Here is a 26,469-nt window from a genome sequence, read left to right as displayed (position 1 = left end):
AGGCACACCACCATTAGAAAATGTTAAAAAATTTAACTCTGTGCCTATATTGACTATATATAAAGTAATTCTCTTGAATAGGAATCAAATAAACAATTTTTTCCCACGGCACACCAGGCAACATCTCGCGGCACACTAGTGTGCCACGGAACAGTGGTTGAAAAACACTGACATAGTCGAGCTTTTTCTCAATGTTAAGAAATTAGGGTTCCATGTGATGTAGCGTGCCCACAGATTTTGGAAAGTGACTGTAAAGGATGGCTATAAAATAGGAAATGTTTCTAGCATTTATACACAGCCAGTTCAATAGATTGTGATTCTCTATGAGAGCTAAGCTGTTACCTAAATAAGGCTTTATCTCCCAAATGAGTAGACCAGGGGTAGTTAACCTTTTTATATCTACCACCCACTAATGCATCTTTCTTGATGGTCAAATTTCCTTATTGCCCACCAGTGCTGGATGGAAGGAGGATTCAGCTTGTGTCGTAGAACCCCCTACTGCCCACCTAGAATCCTGAAACGCCCACTAGTGGGCGGTAGGGACTAGGTTGACAACCCCTGGAGTAGATGGATTCATAAGTGACACAGGTAGCAGGGGTTTGTAGCCTATTTGGATTGAAACAGGCAAACCAGTGGGTCTGCCTATAGCTTGGAATCCTGGCTGTAGTGCTATCGGACTCTTCTGGGTTGTACTGCCACCTGTTCCCTCCCTTAGTAGGTTCGAAGAAAACCATTCCAAGGGATGGGGAGGGAGGGCTGCATAGGCTTTGGCACATTTGCCAAGAAGGTTGACCACCATTTCTCCAAAGGATCGTTTAGATTAAACCTGGTGAAGTACCTGTAAAGCTAGCTGCAAGGAAATGGTTGGTTGGCATCCATCTGTCTCAGGAGACAATGGATGAGTTCGCAAATGATACTATAAAAAATTGCAGGTAGCACTTTGCTCTCGTATTATTGAGGCTATGTGACTTTTACCTATTGCTGTAGAAGCTCTCTACATGGGATTTGTAGTTTCTCAAAACTCAAAATAGAGTGATGTCCTTCCTTTGCCTTTCCAGCCATACAACAGCCACCTGAAGGTCTGGTGGAAGTTCTGAATCAAACCTAGTCTCCAAACTCAGCAGCCCTCCTATGCCACTTCTTTTGCAGATTTCTCCGCTATGGCTTCTTGTGAAGTAGCTGAAAGTCCTGGCTGACAGTTCCAGAAGTCTCTCTCTCTCTCCAATCCAAACAATTATTTGTTAGATGCCCATTATTCAGTAATGAACATCTTCCTTTATCATGGCTGTGGTTGCCAGAATGAAGTAGCACGTGCATTTCTGATTTAAGCCATTCTTTACAAGTCTAACTGGAAGCATGTTTACAAAACCATGCATCTCTCAATAAATGACATAAGAAATTAAGTACCGACCTCTCTTCTCTTGCTTGTCTTAGCTCCTCTCTTTTGTCTAGATAATTACGACTACGAAACAGAGGTGCATAAAGTTACAAGGAAAATAACTTGAAGAAAAAGCAGGAAAAGAAAAACATAGCAAGCAGTGAAAGAAATGAAAGCAGCTAAAACGAAAGAGCTCAGATTAAAATACATTCTTTGATAAAAGAAATCTGTGATGATGGGCGTAATTTTTAAATGACACATTGCCACACACACACTTCATTGACACTATGCTGATAACTGATGTTTTTCATAGGAGAATATGTCACAGAATCATGGCGTTGGAAGGGGCCCTGAGGGTCTTTTAGCACAGCCCCCTGCAAAGGATCGAACCTGTATATACCTATACTTCAACGGACTCTTTGCCAGAGTGGTGGTCACATTTTGCGACGGGGGTCTGGCAAAATTGATGTATAAATGCAGAGAACATCTGATCACAAGTGGTGTAGGAATATCAAGATCGAACCTGTGACCTTGGCATTATGAGTGCCATGCTCTAAACAAATGTCATTAAGTCTCCAATCTCCATCAAGTTTTGACCTGAGCTCTATGTCTTGTGAAAGGTATCAAGATTTATTCAGGTGAAAAAAGGAAAGAAAATAAATATTTTTAAAAAAAATCAGACACAAACAAAAGTATTTGTTCAGGTGTACAGCCACCATAGAAATGGCAACAATTAACACTCAGGTGTTTATTTCATGAGGTGATGCTAAAACCTATCTGAGATTCTTTCCAAAAATTGCACTGTGGGAGGCAATCTTGAATTGCACTGTGGGAGGCAATCTTGAGAATCCATTCTTAGATAGCTGACAGTTAAAAGGCCTAGTGCTCACTGACTTATTGTCCAGGTGACACCCCTTCAGATACCACCATACAAAAATATTCCCTTGTATTTTAATATTTGTTGGAAGCGGCCCAGAGTGGCTGGGGAGACCCAGCCAGATGGGTGGGGTACAAATAATAAATTATTATTATTATTATGATTTACATAGAAGATGACCATTTCATTAACAGGCGAGAGGCTGGGAACTCTTTTGTCTCCTTCTGACTTTACTGACTTGTTAGTCACTGATAAGTTATCGAGCTTTTCTGTTTCATTACAGAACTAGCAAATTATTTTTTCTCTTTGGAAATTATTAGGGCATCATCCTGCACTATGCTAAGCAAATTTACACTCAGATCTCATAATGAAAAGATGGCGAATTAGGTCTCACCAGTTGAACACATTTAATCCTATCAATGTAATAGTGATTTTTCTGCCAAGAAAACCCATTATTGAAAAAAAATCAGCAGCACACAATGAAAACTGATTTTCCATGTTTTTTAAATAAGCATTTATCTGTATGTGGTCACAAACAGCTTCTGAAGTAATTAATGTGGTTCAACAGACCTAAGAGAATTGACATTGGATTGAAAACTGTGAAGACAAGGTATTATATATAATCAACTTTTTATTTTGTTCTGTGTATATTGCAATGGTTTTGTTGTTGTTGTTGCTATGACCGACAGCTGACACAAATAAAATTTCATTCATTCAGGTATTACCCTGTGAACCGCCCTGAGACCTGTGGGTATAGGGTGGTACACAAATTTAAATACTACTACTACTACTACTAATAATAATAATATTTCAGCTGACTCCAGATACTCCAGCTAATTGACAAGGCTACAGGGATATAAATGTATCAAAGCTATGAAAAGCAGTATTTTATGAAATGCACTGCATACTGTGTACTCTGTGACTTGTGGGAAGGGAAACTGAGAAATACCCAGACAAATAGGTGGCTTATCACAGGTGTAGGCAAACCCGGCCCTTCAGAAGTTTTGAGACTACAATCCCCATCACCCCTGACCACTGGACCTCTTAGCTAGGGATGATGGGGGTTGTAGTCCCAAAACATCTGGAGGGCCAAGTTTGCTTGGTTTATCAGATGCCACAATTCCAAATTTCTCTTCATGAGCAAATGCAGGTCAGCATGGAAATGCTACCATTTTGGAAGACGGATGGAAGGGTGCACATATTGAATACGGCAAATGACTTTTCAACTCTAGTTATATTAAGATAACAAATCGCGAAATGATTTTCTGTCTTACTTGAACTTGTTTCTTTCTTCCCGCTCTATCCTTTGCAGCCGCTCCTCCCTCTCCTGACGCCGCCTCTCTCTTTCCGCTGCCAAAGACTCTTGGTGCTGCCGATACGACGATGTAAGTAGACCACCCAAGGACGGCCTGCACACCAAGGAGAAATCACATCGCTTCATATTTTTCAATAAAATAGCTTTTCACCTGTCTACTTTTTCTCATTCTAAATATATATGCTGTATCCCAACATCTCAGCAGCCAGTCTTTTTCCATATGTGACTTACGGCCACTCTGGTTCATGCTAAAAGGTGAATTACCATTTTGCACATACTCTGGTAGGGCTTCTGATTAAAACAACAACAACAACAACAACAAACCAATACAGTATTACACTAAGGGCCAATGGGAAAGGATTACCAGTCATTTCACTAATTTGATCAGCCCCAAAGTAAAGACCGCTGGAAACCTTTCTCTTTCATTGAAGCAAGCTATTTTCAGGGGTGGATTTTGGTAATCTTTGCTAATATGGCACTCTGAGCCAGACCAAATTTGGCTCCCCCAAATGGATCTTCTCAATTACGGACGTTCTCAATTTTGCACCCTCTCGGCTTGACACCTTGTGTGGGGGAACCACCCGCGCTGCCCTAAATCTGATGCTTCTCTTTAGTAACTGCTGCATGCCACACTTCATTCCAACACAAAGGTTGTCAGCAGGGCCGGATTTAGGTTTGATGAGGCCCTAAGCTAGTGAAGCTAATTGGGCCCTTTATATGTCCAGCTGTCCTTTGTTAACAACAAATTGTCACTGTTTTTTGTGTTGAATATATGCTATATGGCAATTTATCTAAAGCCATTTGCACGTAACAAAGTATGTATTTTATCAGAGTGATTGTTCAACTGAAATACAATTAAGAAATGATATTTTAGGAAGCAGGCTAGCAGGCAGGGCCCATTACTTACATCATAGGAGCCTACACAACACAAAACACTGTTGCTGTATGTAAGGTAAAGGTAAAGGGACCCCTGACTGTTAGGGTCCAGTTGCAAAGGTGGGTGTGGCGACTGCCACACAGATGTCTTCCTTGCAACTATGCCTTTGCCATAACTTGATGCTATTCATATATTTTTTTAATACCCTTCCATAACTCACATACCAGTGTGCAATCCAAAAAGTTAAAACAGCTAACACAAGAATAAAATGATGAAAGCCCATTAAGAAAACTGCTTATTAGCAGTTTTCAGGCAAAGCAGCACCCCGCTGGAATGACAGAAAGACAAAACATGCAAGTTAAAACAAGACAAAGAAGGAAGTTATTGTTATGGCTGAACTGAAACTGCTAAATGTTTTCCATGAACACTTTCTGAAGTGCTGAGAATTACATCCCTGTTTCAATTATTTTTTGGCCCTCCTTCTAAAAGTGTTTGCTTACTCATTTAAATTGGCCTCACTACTTTTGGTAACATTATCACATAGCTAAATCGGATTGGCTAAGGAGTATCATGGTATCATCCTTTCAGTACTTGATCCCTAATTGGGTGGGATCCCCCAGTGTGACCAATACAGGAAATTGCAAGGGGCAACCCCCCCCCCCCCGGGGTGTGTGTGTGTCGCTGCATGACACATAAAATAAAAAAGTGTAGCTCTTTTTCTAGAATCAACAGTGGAATAAAAGGCTCACTGCTGGCCATGTGATTTGAACTTTGATACAGCCATCTGTTAAAATGTAATCAAAGGACCACATGTAACTGTACTCTCTGAAATCGAGGGTGGTCCCTTTTCCCTTATAGGACGTTACCTAGAAGCTCCAATTCCGGGAAAAGAAATCAAGACGGGCCATTTCAGAAGGGCTTATCAAATTCTTGCTTTGGAGTCTCAAGATTGCTGCCACTGTAATTAGTGGGTGCATTTTTACAGATATTTGTAAGTGAAAGCAGATGTGAGTTCTCCTGATCTATTTCATCAAGGCATTCGCAATATCCCAAGTTTGGAATGAAAGGGTTAGCTGGGGAGAAAGGAGGAATTGCAGCCCCTTTCTCTAAAAACAAAGTAAAGCTAGGTGATCGTTGCCACTATTTTAAAACACTTTGGCTTGTAGATGTGCATACAAATATTCAGTTACGCAAGACTTTTTCGCCCCACTGGCAGCAGATCAATGCAAGTATGAGTTCAACAATTTCTGCGCATTGAATTCGAATCTGTTACACCCCACGTGGATAAACATTACATAAGGGGGTATAAAACCCGATATCCCGTAAACCTTGTTTCTGGCACAAAATTACAAATGCAATATCATTGTGCGACTGCTGTCAAGCTAGGTCTGAGCTAAAAAAGGTTGTGAAACATTCATCAGACGACAAAAGCAACCCCCTTTATCACTGGCTTTTCAAGGTGGCACTGTCAAAGGGGGCAAATACCTTTGCCTAGCTCCAAAGGCTGTAAAGAAGAATGAGGGAGCTGCTTCTGCAGAGAATCTCTCCCCTGCTCATCATTTTGTAAGAGATTCCCCAGCTTAAAAGAGGCGAATGCTTTTACTCTCTTGGCAAACTGCATCCAAATGGCAGGGGGTGGGCGGTGGGCAAGGATTGTGCTGCTTCCTTTAAATTGGCAAAAAAACAACAACCTTGCAAATACACCATTTAAACAAGGCAACTGGCACAGGAAAAGGGGGAATGGTTATAATCCCAATAGCCTTATACTAAGCTAGACTATATGTCCATCCAGCACAGTATTGTTGGCACAAATTGGCAGCAGCTCTCCTGGGTTTCAGGCAGAGGATTAAACCTAGGACCTTCTGCATAAAAGGAGTTGCTCTACAACTCTTCCCCAAAGACAATCCCTCCTATGCTTTGATAAATGGCAAATGACAACAAAGCGAGGCAATGCACTCCTGACTGGTTGGATCACCTTTGGGATCAGTCCAGAAAGCACAACCCTCATTCTCGCTCAGCAACATTTGTTCTCGGAGATGCCACTGCACTAATTACATGGTTCCTGATTAACTTGGAACAGAGGTGGATTTAGGGGAGCACGACTGACTTGGTTGCAGTGGGCATAGAGCCTCAGGGAAAAGGGAGTGGGTGGCGCTGTGGCATAAACCACTGAGCCTCTTGGGCTTGCCAATTGGAAGGTCGACGGTTTGAATCCGCATGACAGGGTGAGCTCCCGTTGCTCTGTCCCAGCTTCTGCCAACCTAGCATGTCGAAAGCACACCAGTGCAAGTAGATAAATAGGTATCGCTGCGGCAGGAAGGTAAACGGCGTTTCCGTGCGCCCTGGTTTCTGTCACGGTGTTTCATTGCACCAGAAGTGGTTTAGTCATGCTGGCCATATGACCTGGAAAGCTGTCTGTGGACAAATGGCGGCTCCCTCAGCCTGAAAGCGAGATGAGCGCTGCACCCCCATAGTTGCCTTTGACTGGACTTAACTGTCCAGGAGTTCTTTACCTTTACCTTTTGTTAATCAGAGCCTCAGGGGCATCACAACGATGATGTAGAATGCAAGGTGGGAGGGGCACAGGGTTTGCACAGGGCACCGCTGAAATTTTAGATCCCAAAGTCCGCCAATGTTCGGATTATCCCAGGAAGGGAATGGTGGCATAGTGATATCACTGAAAACAGTGTTTGCACACAGACTTGCCCCTTTGTCCCCAGAAATGCATCTCTCCTGGTGATGTAGAAATCCAGTTACAGGCTGGCAAGATCGCTTCCTTTTCTTCTGCTTAATAAGAAGTCACAGTCACAAAGGTGGAGCTGTAAATGTGCCAATATCTCTCTACAACCGGCAACATAAGATTGCACTGCACTTAGAACTTATCCGGTAGGATCCCCCAAGGCTAACATACATTTTATAAACACATTTATAAACACAGAGATTTCTTTTTTGGGGGGGGGGGAGTGGGGTAGGTTGCAGAGAAATGAGAGCAGCCTTGTAGTGCAACAGCTGGTACGAGCTGTTTCTGAATTCACAGCTTGAAGGAATCGGCCTTTACTCTCCTCGACTGCTTGTGTATATAATGGGAGCGTACGTCTTGCTTGTATGGCTAGTTGAGGAGTGCATGGTTAGCTTGAAACTCTAGCATGTGCCCTGAGTCTAATATGACATCAAGGCACAGGCGTCTGCCACTGCTGATGTGTCTAACAACACATGTGTCTCCGAGGGTGGGAAATTTAGCTAAAGTGGTACCTCAGGTGAAGAATGGCTTCAGGTTAAGAACGGACCTCCAGAATGAATTAAGTTCTTAACCAGAGGTACCACTGTACACTGGCAAGCCCCCTCTCAACTTGCAGATTACTCTATCTTTTTTTGAAGTATTTTTATTAAAGATATCTTGATTTACAAAAGTATGTGCAATGTCTCTCTCTCTCTCGTATTTTTTACATGTATCATTTTTACAAGTCAAAACAAAATTAAAAAAATTCCTTCCAGTAGCACCTTAGAGGCCAACTAAGTTTGTAAGTCAGTTTCATTTGTTGAGACATTGGGAAGGAAAAGGGGGAAAGAGGTGGACAGGGGAGAGGATGGGTGGGGGTGGGGTGGGGTGACGATGTTTCTATTTTACTTAATATATGTAGGGTTTGAAGTCAGCGTTGCTTGTGCAGGTTCTCTGTTGTTCGCTTGTGTTCCTTTGGTGGTGAGAGAGGTTGGGGTTGGCCTAGGGTGGTTGTTCATTTGTGATTGGCTGTTAATTAATTACTCTTTCTGTCTGAAATCTTTCCACTGCCGCTACCACAACATCTTTCATAGAATCGCAAGAGCCGAATGATGCCTTGAAGGTAATCCAATCCAATCCACTGCCTAGTGCAGGAAAGCCAAGCCTAGACCAGCCTGGATCCATTGCTGAACTCTTCTAGGAATGTAACTCTATAAACCACTTTGAAACCAGATTCGGTCAAGGCAAGCATATCAATATTTTAACTTATTTTCAATTCATTAATCTATTTTATGTTCACACTGTTTTCTTACCAACCTCTCAATTTTGGACTCTTCGGGTGGCGATGCAGCATGGCGAGAACTGGGTGTCGTAGGTGTACTTAATCCAGAATGAGGTAATGTGGAAGAACAGGAGTTGTTGCTGTAGCCACTGTACCTGAAGTTGACAGAAGTACAGAGAAAAGGTGAACATGCTGTTTACATTAATGCACTACAAATGGATGCGATTTTGAAATGTACTATTCCCTGGATTAATAGTGTGCTAGAGGTCCACAGACAAAACAAACAAAACAAACCTGGCCAGTCAGTACAAATGCATTTGTAATATTCAGCACTGTTTGGTTTTTGTTGCCCAGTCACAAAATTCACAACTGGCAGAATTCCAGTTTAAATCTGCCAAATCTATGCATCCTTGGCTGTCTGGTCAACCACCGTTCATCCTCCAACTCTCGCTTTCCTGCTCACATCATTTCTGCTAATAGTGCACAGTCCCTCATATCTCTAGACCCTATTTATGGGTTGTTGTTTTTTGCCCCAGTCCTATCATCTCTCCCTCGCTGCAATTTTCTCTGCCACCCAGTGTTTTCTCAGGGTCCTGTTTTTCTGACTACATTTTACTTTGTTGCATTTGCCTTCACCATAGTGTCTTCTGATCAGCCTTCACATTACTCTTCTCTTCCTTTCCCCTTGACAGGATTCCCTCCTGATCTTAAGGCACGATGGCCTTTCTTCAAGGCTCCCTCGCAGATTAGCATTGACTACTGCAATGTGCTCTACGTGGGGCCACCTTTGAAGATAGCCTGGAAACTATAACTAATCCAGAAGGTGGCGGCTAGACTGGTGACTGGGAGTGGCTGCCGATACCACATAACACCGGTCTTGAAAGACCTACATTGGCTCCCAGTACGTTTCTGAGCACAATTCAAAGTGTTGGTGCTGACCTTTAAAGCCCTAAACGGTCTCGGTCCAGTATACCCGAAGGAGCGTCTCCACCCCCATCGTTCAGCCCAGACACTGAGGTCCAGCTCCGAGGGCGTTCTGGCGCTTCCCTCACTGCGAGAAGTGAAGTTACAAGGAACCAGGCACAGGGTCTTCTCGGCAGTGGCGCCTGCCTTGTGGAATGCCCTCCCATCGGATGTCAAGGAAATAAACAACTATCTGACTTTTAGAAGACACCTGTAAGCAGACCTGTGCTGTAAGCTGCCCAGAGTGGCAGGGGAAGCCCAGCCAGATGGGTGGGGTATAAATAATATAAAGATGATGATCATGATGATTGATTAGCTTCTTCATCTCCTCTGCTCTTCTCCTCATTACTCCTCCACCTACAAACACATCCCCTGTGTGTGCCACATCCCTACGGCAACCATGCTGTGTGTTACATCACATCACCATGGAAGCCATTTTGTGACTGGTGCCTACAGAAGTTTCTCAAGATTCAAAATGCGCTCTTGGGTCCCAAAATGTGCTCTTGGGTTAGAGGATAAAGGAGCCCCCTGTTTTTAATGTAGAGGAGGAAAAAAGCGACACACAGCATTCTCTTATGCCCAATCACAGAGAAATAAGGAGCAAAAACAGAAGCAAGCTTCTCTCTGAGAGCCCGTATGTTTGCACAGTCTGGTTCCAGGTAAGCCACAGGGGACTTAACATCATGTGCGAACCAGACAATGGTGTGTTGCATGAGATAACTGAAACTCAATCGAAAGCGCGCGTGCACATGCACACACACAAGCAGCAGCACTAGTATAAAGCCTACTTATATATAGCTCTCTCTCTTTTTTGCACAAGTGGGTAAGATCGTGCACAAGTATCTGCAGAACAGCACTAGCACCTATTTTCCTGTTCCACATATATTATATCAATTCAGACCTTATGGTGAAAGGTGGGTAAGAAATCTTATAAATAAATGGATACATGGATTGGGCTCTCTCAAGAACTCACAAAAGCCACAGATGTGCCTAAAATCTGCACATACTTTGTCACGCGCAATTTTATGCCATCTTTTTTTTTTTTTTTAATTTTATGCCCAAAAATAAATCGGGGAGCACACAAGTAACAAGATGTCTAACAGACAGAATGTCAGCAGGTGAAGCTTTCTACATAATTGCCCTTCTCTATAAGAGACATGCCGTGCCGCACAGCTGTTAAAAGGCACAAAACCCCCGGTGCTGACACACTGTCGACTGTAAACCAAACCACACAAAGTTAGAGCAAAACAAACACCAACAAAACATTTGGGCAACTAGATACATTTATAAATCAAAAACTATTTAAATTGAAGATCTGGAACTATATAGATGTAATGTAGCATTCCCAGGGAAAAAAGTGTTGGTGAGATGCTAGTATTAAAAATATTCAAAATTAGGAAAACAAATATTCCCACCACCTTCCATGCTTTGATTGCTACATTCCTATCCCAGTAATTTACAAAGCCACAGTATAACACACTAAAATCAGTTTGCCAACACTGATAAAAGAAAATAACAATGAAAATACTCTGAGCACAGTGGCAATGTCCCCACCACCAAGACCGTAACTCCCAAGGCTTCAACCAATCTTAATCCGGCCGGATTATTGCATGTTTACTTAGAACCATAAGTCTCACACATTCAATTCAAATTACTGCCAGGCAGGGATGGGGGTGAAATTCGATGGGGGCGAAATTCGATTCATTTCACATTTGATGACAAATGTACCTAATTCACACTTTCAAATCAATGCTCAAACTGAAACACAGCCATTATTTAAAATTTTGCAATGCAGTTTAATAAATAATAATAATAATAATAAAATAGCACAAATAAAAATGCAGCAAGGTGTGTATAGAAATGAATATACAGTAAAAAAATAACACACACATCTGGTGTATGGGGAAAATTGCTTTATAAAAATGTTGTCTATTGGGGAAAACTGCAAACAAAAATGTGTATCTGAATGATGCTGAATCTTCATGAGGACTTAAAAACAAATATCCTAAACAGATATGGAAATGTCGAGAACTGAAATTAAGGGCATAAAAACAAAAAAAACAAAACAAAAAAACTGAGAGAAATCAGAATTGTCACAGGCTGGTATACATTGAGGAACTATACCAGGGGTCAGCAAACGTTTTCAGCAGGGGGCCGGTCCTCTGTCCCTCAGACCTTGTGGGGGGCTGGACTATATTTTGAAGGGGGGAAAATTTATGAATTCCTATGCCCCACAAATAACCCAGAGATGCATTTCAAATAAAAGCACACATTCTACTCATGTAAAAACACCAGGCAGGCCCCACAAATAACCCAGAGATGCATTTTAAATAAAAGGACACATTCTGCTCATGTAAAAACACGCTGATTCCCGGACCATCCGCCGGCCGGATTGAGAAGGCGATTGGGCCAGATCCAGCCCCCAGGCCTTAGTTTGCCTACCCATGAACTATACTAACACCACAGTATCATGCATGCATTCTGCCAAAGTGGGATAAAAATACTATCAATCAGATTACATATTTTAAAGACATACCTCAAATCACAATCAAATGATCTCTAAGCAACTTACATGCTAACAATCCTGCGCATGGTTTTACTTGGAAGTAAGTCCTCTTTGGGAAGTTTTTGCCTTTTCGAGGGGTGGGTCCTTAAACATCCACCCACACAGGTGGTATAGTGGTGTTTTTTTTGGGGGGGGGATAACTTTTAGGGTTTATCTGATTTTAGATGAACTCACCACACAGAAGATACATCCTGCTTGATAGGAAGGGCAGAGAGCGATGAGGGGAACTAGTAGATCTTTGAACTACAGATATTCCAGCGATTAGAAAAATGAGACTGGTTTTAGGGAAGAGAAGTGTGCACTTAAGGGCAGGAGAAAACGTCAGGTATTGGGATCTTGGGGATTCCCTATCGCCTGGTGTCCAGAGAACTCACTTGTCACCCGTGGGCTAAAACAGGCTGGGTCATCTCATAGAAATCACTTAGAGGTTTGCTGGCACATTTTGCTTTGCACCTTCTATTCCACGAGGACTAGCAACTTGCCTCTTTTTAAAAAAAGAAAAGAAAAGAAAGCTCACTATACAACGCCCCTTCTGGCTATGGGCCAGGTACATCAGTACCTTGCTATTAGTGTCCATGAATTCAATGCTTCAAATATTGGGGGAATAAAGCATGGTATTAACTATGTGGTCTTATCTGATATTATTTTTTATTGGACCAGCAAGGGTTTCAAGACTACATTGGTACCTCTGGTCCGGAGGTCGGTTTTTAAGCTGAAACCGTTCTTATCCCGAGGTGCGCTTTCGTTAATGGGGCGTGCCTCTGGCGCACGATTTCCGTTTGCATCCTGGGGCAAAGTTCGCAGCCAGGAGCAGCTACTTCCGGGTTAGCGGAGTTTGTAACCTGAAGCGTTTGTAACCAGACGTGTTGGCAACCATGGGTACCAGTGTACAGTATATGACAGTATTCTGGTATAAGGAATCAAATGCTGAAGGAAAGGAAAGGAAAGGAAAGGAAAGGAAAGGAAAGGAAGACATTAATTCAGTAAAATCCTACAACAAGGAAAGAATACTGTATGAAGAAGAATCACCCACCTAAGAGAAGACAAAGAGTGGAAATTAAAGGGATCGAAGGAGTCAGAAAATTTGTTCACAGGCAGGTTTTCAGAAGGACTGCAGGAGAAAGGAGAAACAATTACTACAGATGTGTTTGACGGGGGGGGGGAGAATACACACTGAGCAGCTATGAAATATGTACGGAAGAAGTGCTGTTTGCTCACTTATACTCGGTTGTACCTTGGTTAACATTGCTATGGCATACAGAAAAAAGGAGAAAAGAATTCTAATACTGTACACGGTTCAGATATCAAGCTTATGGTCCGGAGGAGGTTAAGCAGGAATGATGACAAAATAAGGAATAAACCATGAACAATTGCCCAGAGAGGCTCTCTAGACTCCCAATTGTCCCCTCCACTATTTTGGGACAAACGGTACAATAAGAATCTCAGCATGTGAGGAACTGCTTATCTAGGCAGAGCCAAAGAGCTCTTGGTAAGGGAAGGCTGAGAAAGGAAAGCTTGACAAATATAAATATAACATGACCTCATATCAACTGATCTCAAATCCTTCCTTTTGTGCCACTGCCCCTGATATAGATTATATTGTGTGTCTATGGGAGAGAACTGAACTTTTATTTTAGTTTTTGGATAGTGCCAAAATTTTGAGGTTTATAGTTGTTATTACCAGTAGTGAATAATTACAGGTGTACACCCAGTGAGTATACTAAAACATGTATTATTATTTTTTAAAAAACGTGTATGTGTGTGTACGTATATATATCACAAGACTGAAGCATGAATACAGAGCCTACATGTGTTGAGCTGAATGTGTGTAGGGTGCAATGCAAACATATGAACTTTGAACAGGGGTAGGTATGCTATGGGGGGCACACTTGGCTGGTTTGATTACAATCCCCCACTGTGCACAGGATCTGAAATGTCTACTTGGGACAAAGTTTGGAGGTAAAATGGGCAAAATAACGACAGGAGAAGTCCAAGTAAGAAACCACCCAAAATGATGTCCTGGCATGATAACCATTCATACAGAACATCAATGTCCAACAGGTCGACCGTGATCAACAGGTAGACCCCTGAGTGATCGCGATCGATCATGGTTGATCGCGTGACCCTTACCGGTCGTGGGAATAAAAGCAATGTATAATGAATGTTCCCTGCCCCCGCCCCCTTGCTCTGTCCCAACGTTGCATCAAAAGGGCGTTCTTTTATGGTTTGCTCCCGACGTCAGTTGGCTTTATTGTTTTATGCGCTTGTTAGCATCGTAGATAATTCTTGGCTCCCCCCCCCCTAAGAAAAGCTGAACAACTTTTGCCCTCCCCCTGCCACCCCCTAAAACAACCTCAGCAACTCCCCCCCCCCAAAATTCAACAACTTTTGCCTCTCTCCCCTTCCACCCATCCACCCCACACACACTCCTCCTCCCTCCAATGACAATGGGTATATCACTGCCAGTTTTTTTTATATATATACTGGGAGTAGATTGCAGTCTCTTGGGATTTGGACATGCCTGATATAGAATATTGCTTGAACATAACATTCCAATTATCTCACAGACTAATGTATGAAACTCTTGAGAAGTGCTACCTGTGTTCCCTAACAGCTTCTGTTTCCTTCTCTTTAACAGCTGCTGGAGGTGCTTCAAGATCATAGGAGAACAGATGAAAGGGACTGTGTGGGACGTAAGGTAATTTATCGACAGTTGGGGATGCCTTTGGCGTGACAGATGATGAATTCTGGGAAGAGTTGATGGATACAGATGAGGGTGATGAATGGAGAGAACAATGGTGTGAAGCAAATGGATCAGGCACAGGGCATGATGAGCTCCCGGGTGAATTCTCTGCCCTAAAGCCCACGGGAAGCCTCTCATCCTGAGAAAATACACCTGAGGTGGCTGAAATCTCAGAACTCTCTGAACCATGTCCAACCTCCTGTCCTTCTGGAAGTCTTCTGGGAAAGGAAAGGAGGAAAGGCAGAACAGGAGAGGAGAGAAAATGGCATTAATGGAAGCATTTCAATAGATAGGTTAATGGTGAAAACAAAAAAGAGAAGTTTAGATGCCTTGTATGCGTATAAACTTCCCCGAGAGGGTAAGGAAGGTGGAGAGGCCTCTTGGGATCTCTTCCCAAGGTGCCTTCAGATTTCTCTGAAAAGCAGCTGAGAACAGCTCACGATTGCCAAATGGCACCCTGCAATACCATTACAAGGAATTTCTAGGGCACCTCAGTCTCTTCTCTGCAGGCTGAAGATCAGGTGAAGAGCGAGAATTTCGGGATGAGGGAGTTTGCTATACGCCTCTCAGAACAGGTATCCAAAAGCTCCAGGTGTTTCATGGGGGCGTGCTGAAATGATGCCTCTAATATGATGCTGTAACAATTTTACCTGTTCAGAAGATAATTTACTATAATAGGATTGCAGACTGAGGAATATTAAAAGATAACTTTTTGTTATCAGGAAACAATGTTTGGTTGATTTTAAGGCGTCCGTTTTAAATGTTACCAAACAGCAGAGTGAAATATTTGATCACTTGACAAATTTATTTGACATATTTATGGGTTTGTGGGGGGGGGGGGTTGTAATATGCCAGTAGCAAACCCTTGGACAATTAAAGGGAAATGTTAGGGGGTGGGGAACCACACAATAAAGCATTCCATGTGAATTTTATAATGTAAATATTTTAATTCTATATTAAAAGATGGAATTAATGTTGTGTTAGATGAATCACAGTAACAGTCAAGGAAAACAGAAAGAAAGAAAGAAGATGAATGTACCAAATAAAAGCTTTAAAGGGTGTATATCGTTGAAAACAGACCCTGTATTATCACCAGTTCCAATTAAAATACCTTGTTTCCCTAAACAATTTAATATAAATTATCCATATATTGAACTAATCATCATTTGCTTTGTGTTCTAGTATGAAATTAGCCAATGTCAGTAGGATTTGCAACAAAAAACAGTCGTGTGGAAGTGAAGCACAAAATGGTCCCCCCCCCCGGCCAAGGGAAGAAGGGAAGAGTGAATTTCTATGTCAAGAACAAGAGGGGGGGAGTAAAGATCAACATCTGGAACGGGGGGGGGAAGCAAAGGTCAACAATCAAGAACGAGAGTATGAGTGAAGATCTACATTGGGAACAAGGTAGGGAACCAAGTCAACCTTACTTGATGGTTGAACTGGGAATCAAATATTTTTGCGGAGGGAAAGGGCCCCCGCTCTGAATCACACACATTTAAAAGTTTAGCTAATCTGCAAGCAGGTAAATGGAGCATGAGGCTTCGGCATATAACTGAAAAGGATAACCAATGGGGGAAATTAAATGGATTGACCTTTGCAGGTCTGGGTGATCTTTGGCTGGGTATCCAAACCAGCGTCACCTCTGGCCAGCAATATTAATGGTGAGCTTCGACTTTCAGTTGAGCTATGCGTGAGCAACAGGGTCTTCTTGAGTCTCCTCCAGTTCTGACTTGCTCTTTGATCTTTACTAGCTAGCCCTAGCTGAGTGGGGTGATTTGCTGATGCTGGCTTGCATCTAGTCAATAAGGAAATGTCTACTCAGAAGAAAGCAGCATTGAGCTCAGTGAGCCTTACTCCCAGTATGTGGAGCTATAGCATTTTATCTAGGCAGCCAGGGCTCCTTCGGATGACAAGATCTTTTTGCACCAGGTCAGGGAGGAGAACTTGCTTTTTATTTTATTTTATTCTCCTATATACACAGAACTCCTTGTGCGTCTTTTGGACTGTATCTGTAGGTTTCCCCCTCTGTGTCAAATAACTGGGGTCAAATAAGTGTTGTTTACTTGTTATAATACATGCAAGATGGACCTCCCTCAGGAAGTTCTGGACTCTCCTTCCTTGGAGGTTTCTAAGCAGAGGTTGGATGGCCATCTGCCATGGATGCTTTAGCTGAGTTTCCTACACTGCAGGGGGTTGAACTAGAAATATGGGCCTTGGGGTCCCTTCCAGCTCCAGGGTTCTATGTTTTTCTGCTTCAAAGATATTTCACTATGTTCCTATCATTTTATGTACCGGTAACTGTATTTTGTATAAATGATAAAAAATAGAAAAATATAAATAAAGCGTGTTCCATTTACGAACAAAATAGCTACCTTTCTAACAAAAAGAAGGGGGTATGGGTATAGCCAGGATTTTTGTTAGGGGGGCAGACTTTTGTTTGGGGGGGCAGAACCTCAGATTTGTATTGATTTGTACTTATTGAGGGGGGCAGCTACGCCCATGTGGGGGCACAGGAAGGATGCTAAACATATATATTTAAAAAGAGATAATATTATGCTTCTGGGTTCAATCATACATTTAACAAGGACAGAGCAAAAATTCTGAAGGGCTGTTATCAGCTATTAAAGTTAGTGAGATGTTTAGTTCAGGCACTCTTTAAGGTGTTAGGAAGAGTACCACCCTAGTACCTGGTTTTGACCTGCCTAGAGGACTCTTCCTCCCCCTCCTCCTCTGAATTAGGTTCTGTGACTGGTTGCTCCTCTTCCTCCTCCTCCTCCTCCTCCTCCTCCTCTTCCTCCTCCTCCTCTCTAGGACCAAAGCAATGGAAAGAGGCATGCAGATAGACAGGAACACATAATATAGAAGAGAAAAATGAGATGAGCAGATACCTTCAGCAGGACCAAATAAAACTAGGAGTGAGAGAAGGAAAGGAAAAAGGATAGAAACAATTAAAGCACCAATGCATTGACTTATTGCACTGAAATATTTGTTCAATATGGCTGGATGCAGTCCTGATTCCACTGAAGTAAACAGGGGCTACACCTGGCTCTGTGTTGCTATATATATATATATATATATATATATATATATATATATATATATATATATATATAATATTTATGAGAGTGATTATTAGGCACTTTCTGTTTTACTTAGTTCCCTATTTTTCAATATTTTAATATCAGATCTGTTTCTCCTTAGCGCTGCACTTGGAAAAACAGTCTTCTTCAACTCCTTGCAGGTGAACAAACATAAAGTGGAAAATGTTCCATCAAAAAGGAAGGTTTTATAAGTCATAAGTAGGTATCATTTTTATTTCCTTCCAAATTCGCCTGCTTCTGCCGTCAATTTATTACTGCAATTCCACTTGCCCAGTCTAAATGCTGCAGCCCATAGTTTTATTGCCTAAGCTTGAAAAAGCAGGCAATTTGACCACATGCTGATCAAAAGCTTTGAACGCAATCTGCCCCCTCCCTTGGGCATGAAGCCTGTGTACATATGTCTCTGCACGCATGGAGGAAATCCCTCACAGCCTCTCTGTGAATTCTCAACTACTTATTGGGAGCATGGAGTGAAGCCGCAGGCTTCAGGATAGAAGCATGTGATGTGCTAGAGGACTTCTTGGAAATATTTGATTGAGAGGCAAGCGTGTTAAGAAATAGATAAATGGATGGCATTACAAAGGTAGTGGACTCAGCGAACTCAGGGGCAGCAGGACATACATAAATTCTTTTATTCGACCGCCAGTCAGAAAAAATACATTTGTACAGAATTAAAAAAACCTCTGAAGGAACTTTGAGGGGGGGGGAGGAAAACATAACCCTCAATGGAATGGAGCTAAACAGATAGCCCCATATCGATACAGCAGGACAGAAGAGAGGAGTAGGCTGAACAGAAGCTTAGCCAAGAGTACCAGGCCTCTGGAGCCTCAGATCCTAATAATCTTTTGAGATTAACGAGGAAGAACCTGGAAGATTTGAAGGAATAGCTGGTTAGTGGCAGAGCCATTTGCTTCGTAGCTGAGCTGGGATTTGAATGCAAGTCTGACTGGCCCAAGTCCCAATATAATAGTGATTAGTCATCACACTGCTCTGGAGTTCATCTATGTATACTTACTAATATTGTGGTATTTAAGGAGTTCTCATTCACAGTCAGATTCACATACACTAGACTTAGATCCAACCACAGTGAGAGCTGATCTGAATACTACATTATTATTTTTTTGTACATTATTAAGTGAGCAAAGAGGTACACAAGTGGTTCCTGTATTGGCTGTCATTAAGAGACAATATCTGAATTCGCCTTCAGAAAGGCCAAGTCTCTTTATAGCTTCCATCTCACTGAAATGAACAATCAAATCTAATAGCAGCTGCAGGGCCCATGTACATCCGGGTACAGGGGAATATATAAATTTAATAATAAATAAAAATAATAAATAATTTTCACTGGGACTGTAGTGGGGGAGGAAAAGGTTAAAGCCCCCTCTCCTTGGCCACAACAAAAATCACCCCCTCTGCATCTGCTAATAATTGTGAACAACAAAAGCAGCAGAGACAGCAAGTTTAGTGTCACATCCAGTTTGGCCAGTAATGATATTACACCAGGCAGAGATGTTATTCTGTCACATTCATTTTAAAGAGAAGCATCTTTACTCCTCCGATCATACTCAGAAACCTGGGGGGGGGGAAGACTCTGTTGTCACTACAGGTCCTCTGCAAAGAAAAGAAACATTAGATGAATACACTGTGTTGATTCAAAATCCCGTGCTTGGCAGCTCAGGAGATGCCCAAGACTTTGCACAGTTTCTCACACCCTCATTGGCAAAGGTTGTGTATCCACAGCATGAAGAATCACTGCTGAGAGTTGTGCATCTGCATCAGCACAAGCGGACACCTTCACTTGCCCCAGCTGCAACAAAACATGTCTCTCCACAGCCACAGCAGGCGCTGTAACTGTCCAACAGGATGACTTTACCCACAAAAGCACATTCCTCCAGTGTCTCCTGAGAGAGACAGGTGCCAGCAGCAGCAGCAGCAGCAGCAGCAACAACAACAACAACAACAACAACAACAACAACAACAACAACATTGGCAAAGACAGAGATAGTTTTATACCTATACAGTAGAAGCAAAAATCCTGATATGGCCACAAAGCATAAATGAAGAATTAATGAAGAAAACTATCTAGTGTGTCCCGCAGAGTAGTTGTTTCCCTTAAAACAGGCTTCCTCAACCTCGGCCCTCCAGATGCTTTGAGACTACAATTCCCATCATCCCTGACCACTGCTTCTGCTAGCTAGGGGTCATGGGGGTTGTAGGCCAAAAACATCTGGAGGGCCGAGGTTGAGGAAGCCTGCCTTAAAACCTAAGCAGGTGTCGAGAGACAAAACTCCTAAAATGAATTTACAGCTTTAGTTAATAATATGAAAGCTGTTTCTAGGTAACACCATTTTCCATCTGCCAAGGAAGGAGACAGACCTGGAAAACAGCTGCAAAGCTGGGTGGGGCAGGGGGGAACCTTTTATTCCCAGGTGCAATCAGACACCTGAAAAAGCATGCAGGGGAGCCTCACTTGAATGCGCACTACAGGCTCCCACATCCCATCTCTATGGGACAAGAATGAAACGGAAAGGTACAAAGCAGGGAGAGACAAGGAGCATTTCCGGGCACTCACTTCTCGCTGAGGCTTCCGACGCCCTGCCCATGGCTACCCCCAAGGCTTGCTTGAGGAGAGGGGCTGGGAGGGGCAGACAACGTCTTCTTCTCGCTCTGGGCAGAATGCCTCCGGCTCCTCCTACGTTCCAGCCCCCTTCGTTCACTGCAGCCAAAGCTGGACCTCCTTCGATCTCTGCGGCCACTGGGAGGGGGCTCACCATTGTCATCGCCATCCTCATGCCTCAGGGTCATCTGAAAGAATTAAGAATGAAAAGGAATGGCATGGGCGGCACAACGGCAAATGCCGTCCCCGGTCCTGTACTAATTCACGTGTGCCTCACAAAGCTGGGTCATTTGGAGCTACCTGGCCTCGCAAAGCACTTCTGTGCAATCTGTTTGTTCACTTATGTGCGGTTCAGAAGATGTGCCTTCTGCTCCCATCCCTGCTGGAAATATCAGAGACCACATAAAAAAAAAGAGACGGATGCTGGAATACTCACAGGTACAGTACTGGAATGTCCAGCCAGGGTGAAGGGGTCGGTGTCTGTGAACAAGAGGGCTTTATTTTCCCTTACCAACCGAGATATGAGAGGGAGACCCTGCAGCTTCCATTTCCTAGCCATCTTGTTGTTGTTCAGTCGTGTCCGACTCTTCGTGACCCCATGGACCAGAGCACGCCAGGCACGCCTATCCTTCACTGCCTTCCGCAGTTTGGCCAAACTCATGTTAGTAGCTTCGAGAACACTGTCCAACCATCTCATCCTCTGTCGTCCCCTTCTCCTTGTGCCCTCCATCTTTCCCAACATCAGGGTCTTTTCCAGGGAGTCTTCTCTTCTCATGAGGTGGCCAAAGTACTGGAGCCTCAACTTCAGGATCTGTCCTTCTAGTGAGCACTCAGGGCCGATTTCCTTGAGAATGGATAGGTTTGATCTTCTTGCAGTCCATGGGACTCTCCAGAGTCTCCTCCAGTACCATAATTCAAAAGCATCAATTCTTCGGCGATCAGCCTTCTTGATGGTCCAGCTCTCACTTCCGTACATTACTACTGGGAAAACCATAGCCATCTACCCCATCTAGCCATCTACCCCAACACAATTATTCAGTATACCAGGGACCCTTTCTTCCTCTGATGACAGTTCAGTCCTAGTCACTCCCCTCTCAGATGGGCTGCATTGTGCCTGGCAGGATGGGAGGGTGGTCAAAAAGTAAAACTTCCCCAGGGGAGTGGAGAAGGCATCTCTGTTGGGTCTTCCAGAACTTTTTTTTTTCTGTTATGAAGGCTTACAAAACCTAAGATCTCCAGCCTTTCAAATGCAGAGAATGTAGCTTAATGTTTTCCAGAGGAGGATTTATTACTAAAGTAATAAAGTAAAGTAATTTCAGATGCATTAACAGAGAGATGTTCTTTCATAGTGCACAGCATTCAGTTTACAAAGTCTGAAAGGGCTTTTTCAGTACCGAGAAGCTCATATTCTGTCTTTCCCATTCATATTCTATCCTTCACATAAGTACTCTACTATTGATTACTTTAGTTTAGGGAAGTTTAGGCAAGTTTTTAATTTTTGATGCTTTATTGTGTTTTTAATATTCTGTTGGGAGCCGCCAAGAGTGGCTGGGGAAACCCAACCAGATGGGCAGGGTATAAATAAGAAATGATGGTGATGATGAAGAATGGAGCTTCGTCTGCACTCAGTTGCTGCACAAGCTCAATAATTAATCCAATCTAAATTCATGAAAGTGGGCTCGAAGGGCCATCAAGATGGAGAATAATTGCAGGAGCAGCACTCTTGAGCTTAGCCTTTGTTGAAAGCTGGGCGCTTTTACATTGGGTGTGAGATTATCAGCATGAAAATAGTTTAATTGCCGACAAGAGTACATTCAAAGGGACCATAAACATATTCATTTTGTCTTCCGTTTCTTAACCATGAATTATTATTATATGAGGTGTGTTTTACTATTAAATACCCTACACCGTCACTGTGTAGCATAACCAGATGTCTGGCTTTTCAAATAAAAATAACTAGACTAATATTACCCTGGTCACATCCCCCCTCCCCAGCCCAGCTCAACTTTGCAGTACACCCGAGTTGCAAGATGCAGGGCATGTTCTGTTACCTCATAAATGTTGAACTGCTCTATTAAGTCCAAGTCTGCTCCTTTCTTATTCAAGTGTCTCTGGGAGATGCCTTCTATCCCCAGTTCTTCCAGACAGTCAACAACGTCATAGAAGGAATCCTGGTCCGGCAAGCCAGACAGTGTCTGAAAGTCAAAAGGCAAAGCATTTCAGCCTTCTTGCTCCAAAACAAATTACACTTACGTTGACCGTGCTGATCAGAAAGAAAGAAAGATTCAGTACTTGGCGACAGGAACATTAACAAATTGTCCCAGGCAACAAGCACATGATCCAGGCAAAGGCGCGCGTTCTTGAATACCACTGATTTCTGGCAGAGAAGCTTAGGAATATACAATTCTCCAACTGAAAATCAAAAGGGCTTTAATCTGTCTAACTTTGACTGCATTATTCTTCAAAAAAACCAATAATTTTTCCCTAGGCTTCAGTCCTACACATAACTAGGTAAGTGGTACTGATTTTCTTATGAGTGGGCATGGGGTAGGTTAGGCTCTAAGACTGCTTATTCTAAGCACACATTGTAAGAGCAAGTTTCACTTAAACTTGATGGAACTTCCTTTCCTGTATGTCCCCTTAGGACTGGCCTGCAGAAGTCTCTGACTTCTGAAAGAGCTGAGAATGACAGGATATAAGGTACAGGATGGGTGGGGGGAGGCAAATAGGTTATTTTTATAAATATAAAAACCTTCTTCCTGATTACGATGCTGCTTCTATGGCTTTGGGGAAAATATTATTGGATTCACCGTTGAATGAGGTTTAGCCAAAAAGGGGGGGGGGCTGCCAAGCATCTTCTGTATTCAAGCTGTTAGGCAGATTTTGTGTGTGTCACATGACACTTTTAGAAAGTAGAATTGCAAAGTCCCTTCATTTTCCCCTTGCGGTACATTGTACAAAGAGTCCCTATGACCTCTAGGTGGGTCTCAGATGACAACATATATGGTGGTGGGGAGGAGGGCCAGAGAGCGTTGCTTCTTTGGAGGTCTTTAAGCGGAGGCTTGACAGCCATCTGTCAGGAATGCTTTGATGGTGTTTCCTGCTTGGCAGGGGGCTGGACTGGATGGCCCTTGTGGTCTCTTCCAACTCTATGATTCTATGATTCTAAGTCACAAAAAGCAGGGAAAGTCCTGGGCTTGAGTAGTCAGCCTTGGGTTCCTGGTAGCAGTTCCACAGAGGAAGCTTATTGTGGTGTGTGCCACATTTCATCAAAACGGTAACTGGCACAGCTAGAGTCCAATGGGGAGGGAGCTCGGACTCCTGTGTTAACACTGGAGCCAGATGTGTTCAGAAGGAGAAAAGGTATCCTACCTGTTCCAGTCTCTCCTCCCCCCCCATTTCTCCTTGCCTTCCTCCTCCTTGTCTTATCCTCCATGCTTTGCTATCCTGGGCACACAGGCACTGAGGGGATCATGACATCAGCCTACATGAGGTACTCAGTATCAGGAAGGTGCCATGGCCCTTGGGGACAAGGCCACGGATTAAGAGTAGGAGAGGAAATTGTCTTCAAGATCAGCCCAAAGTGTACACCAGAAGTACTTGGACAAAATGAACCTACTGTGGCCAGGACCTCCTTGGCCTGAGGCGGTTGGGCTGCTCTCTTCTGACTTGGAAGATTGTGTCTCCTACGCGCTAGCAGAACCAGTTTTCCTAACTCAGTTGAAGTTGACTTCTAAAGAAGGCAGGGTTTCTCTCACAGAAAGCAAAGTAAACTACTAAGATAGAGCTATGGCTCTCATTTAAAGCTCAATCTGAAGGTGAATGCCACTGAAGGAACATCTGGATTTATGGTGCGTCCAGCCTGAGGCCTGCAGGGAGCTGTCCAGGGTACCTACCTCAGTAACCTTGCTGCTGAGGCCATTGCTCAAAACAGAACAGAAGCAAACATTCGGCACAACACTTAGAGGTACTTTCAGCTGGCCCAACTTGTCCTGGTTCTTCGCATAATACCATGTGCCTAACCAACTCTCTCCTGATCATCCATGCTAAAAGGCAGCTAAAGTATATCTGAAGCTGTGTCAGGCACAGTACATGAAACTATCTCAAATGAAGTCACAGTACATGGTATGATGTAACCAGCATCCTTCTATGAAGTCACTGATATGGCTGTGAGAGGTGACTCCACCAAGAAATTTAAAGGCACAAAGTACATGGCTCTCCTGGCACCATAACATCAAATAAACCCATAGCCTACAGACAAGTTTCAGCAACACTCGCCTGCTATGCAAAGCCCTGAGGTATCAGTACATTTTTCATCCTAAATGTATCCTATGTTTCCCAGGGAAGAGTGGAAGGTCGGGTGTTTTTTAATTTTTTTAATACATTCTCTTATTTGGTATCATTCAACAATTAACAGCTGTTAACTAAGTTTTTTTCTCACAAGCATATACATACATAATTTACATTTGTGGCTTTTTGCAGTGGGACAACTATTTATTATTATTATTATTATTTAAGCCTTTCAAATTGCCTTTTAATTGGAATGTTAAAGGGAGATTTTAAAAGCGTGTTTTCAAACGCCAGGGTCAGCTGCCACAGGAAGTTTTGCGCTATACATTTGAATACATAAATCCAAATTTAAAACAAACCTTGTTCACTAAAGTCATTGCATAAACTAGAAGTTCTGTGTCAACCCCATCCTTTTCTTCCAGGATCTCCATAACATTGGACCATAGCTTGAGACCTAAAAGGGGAACAAAAACTTATTAGGCAAGAAGATGAAAGTGTATCACACCACTGGGGTCCCACGATGCAGAGTTAGATGCCAAATAAATGGTTCAGTACAGATGTGAATAATACCGTAGTACAAATAATGCATGGGCAATTGACACAGTTCGACGCTTTGCATTTGGTATGTGGAAACAAATGCTACTGAGCATGACTGATGTTAGCAGGTCAACATTGCAGGTGGCAAGAGTTTCACCACTGAAAGCCCCCTGGCCTCTGCTTCTCCTTCTCCCCATTGCTCCTTGCTTGCTCACTCACCTGCCTTCTCCTTGTGGGGCAAAGGGGACAAGTGAGAATTGGCATGGGTGAGGAGTGGAAGCAGGCAGTTTACTTCCCCCCTCCATCAACTGCAGTGGTGACTGGACCCAATCCATACTGCCACAGAGAGGAAGAGGCAGGTAATGGGGAACAGAAGGCACAGTGGCTGCGCGGTCATTTGCTTTCTCCTTAAGTGGGGAGCAGAGAGGGTAGTCTAGAGGAGAAGATCCCACTTGGGGGAACAGGGCCCACCATGTGTAATAAAAATTAGGTTCGGTCCCAGAAGGGAGTCCACGAACCCGAGGGAGAGCCTCAGCAGGGCTCCCCTCCTGTCAAAGAGTACCTAAGAACAAATAGAGACGATACAGAATCTCCCAAAGCAAGGTGATAGCCCTTTATTAGAAAACTGCTGCAGCAGGGTGTTTTGCAAGCAAAAAGACCTCAAACAATGGTGCGCAAGCTCCTATATAGACTTTTGAAATTGCCCCCCTCCAGCTCAAGACCACCCCTCCATACATCACAAATTGGGAGGGTCTGTTAGCAGTGATCTGAGCATCCTGGATCCTGCCCCCTGCCTCCTCTTGCCCTCCACCAAAAACCCATCAAGTGAAGCAAAATATATTTACATTTCCCTATTTCCCAGCCAAGTTAATCACACCCTTTTGTCTGGCACTCAGGTATCAGGATGCCAGAGATTATCACTCAGGCAGAGGGCTGCTGAGTAGCTGGAGGGGCAACCCCCCCCCCTTTATTCCTGAGACAAAGAAATACTTGGTCAGTTGGGAGTCAAAATGGAGTGAGGCCTGTCTTCCTGTGCTGTTTTTCAGACATGTGGCCTTATTTGTTTTGGAACATTAATAACAATTATGATATATAAATAAAATATCTTAAAATTCTTATAACACATGCATGTCCACTATTACCTAAAATCAGCCCTGCTACCAACTTCAAGAGGATTGAGCTGGACTATAATATGCCTGCAATG

At 43.1% G+C, this 26,469-nt stretch overlaps 1 protein-coding gene across 1 annotated transcript in view; it reads right to left on the bottom strand.

Annotated features, from left to right (window-relative positions):
- Positions 1-26,469, bottom strand: part of FHOD3 (formin homology 2 domain containing 3) — a 270,953-nt gene that overhangs the window by 55,804 nt on the left and 188,680 nt on the right. Inside the window, 5 exon segments of the mRNA XM_033169563.1 lie at positions 3,530-3,664; positions 8,484-8,603; positions 20,394-20,626; positions 22,490-22,633; positions 25,088-25,182. Of these exon segments, the coding sequence (XP_033025454.1) occupies positions 3,530-3,664; positions 8,484-8,603; positions 20,394-20,626; positions 22,490-22,633; positions 25,088-25,182 (727 nt within the window).

The sequence above is a fragment of the Lacerta agilis genome, chromosome 14, assembly GCF_009819535.1.
Source record: "Lacerta agilis isolate rLacAgi1 chromosome 14, rLacAgi1.pri, whole genome shotgun sequence".
NCBI classification, from domain to species: domain Eukaryota; kingdom Metazoa; phylum Chordata; class Lepidosauria; order Squamata; family Lacertidae; genus Lacerta; species Lacerta agilis.
This window is presented reverse-complemented; position numbering and strand designations above follow the sequence as displayed.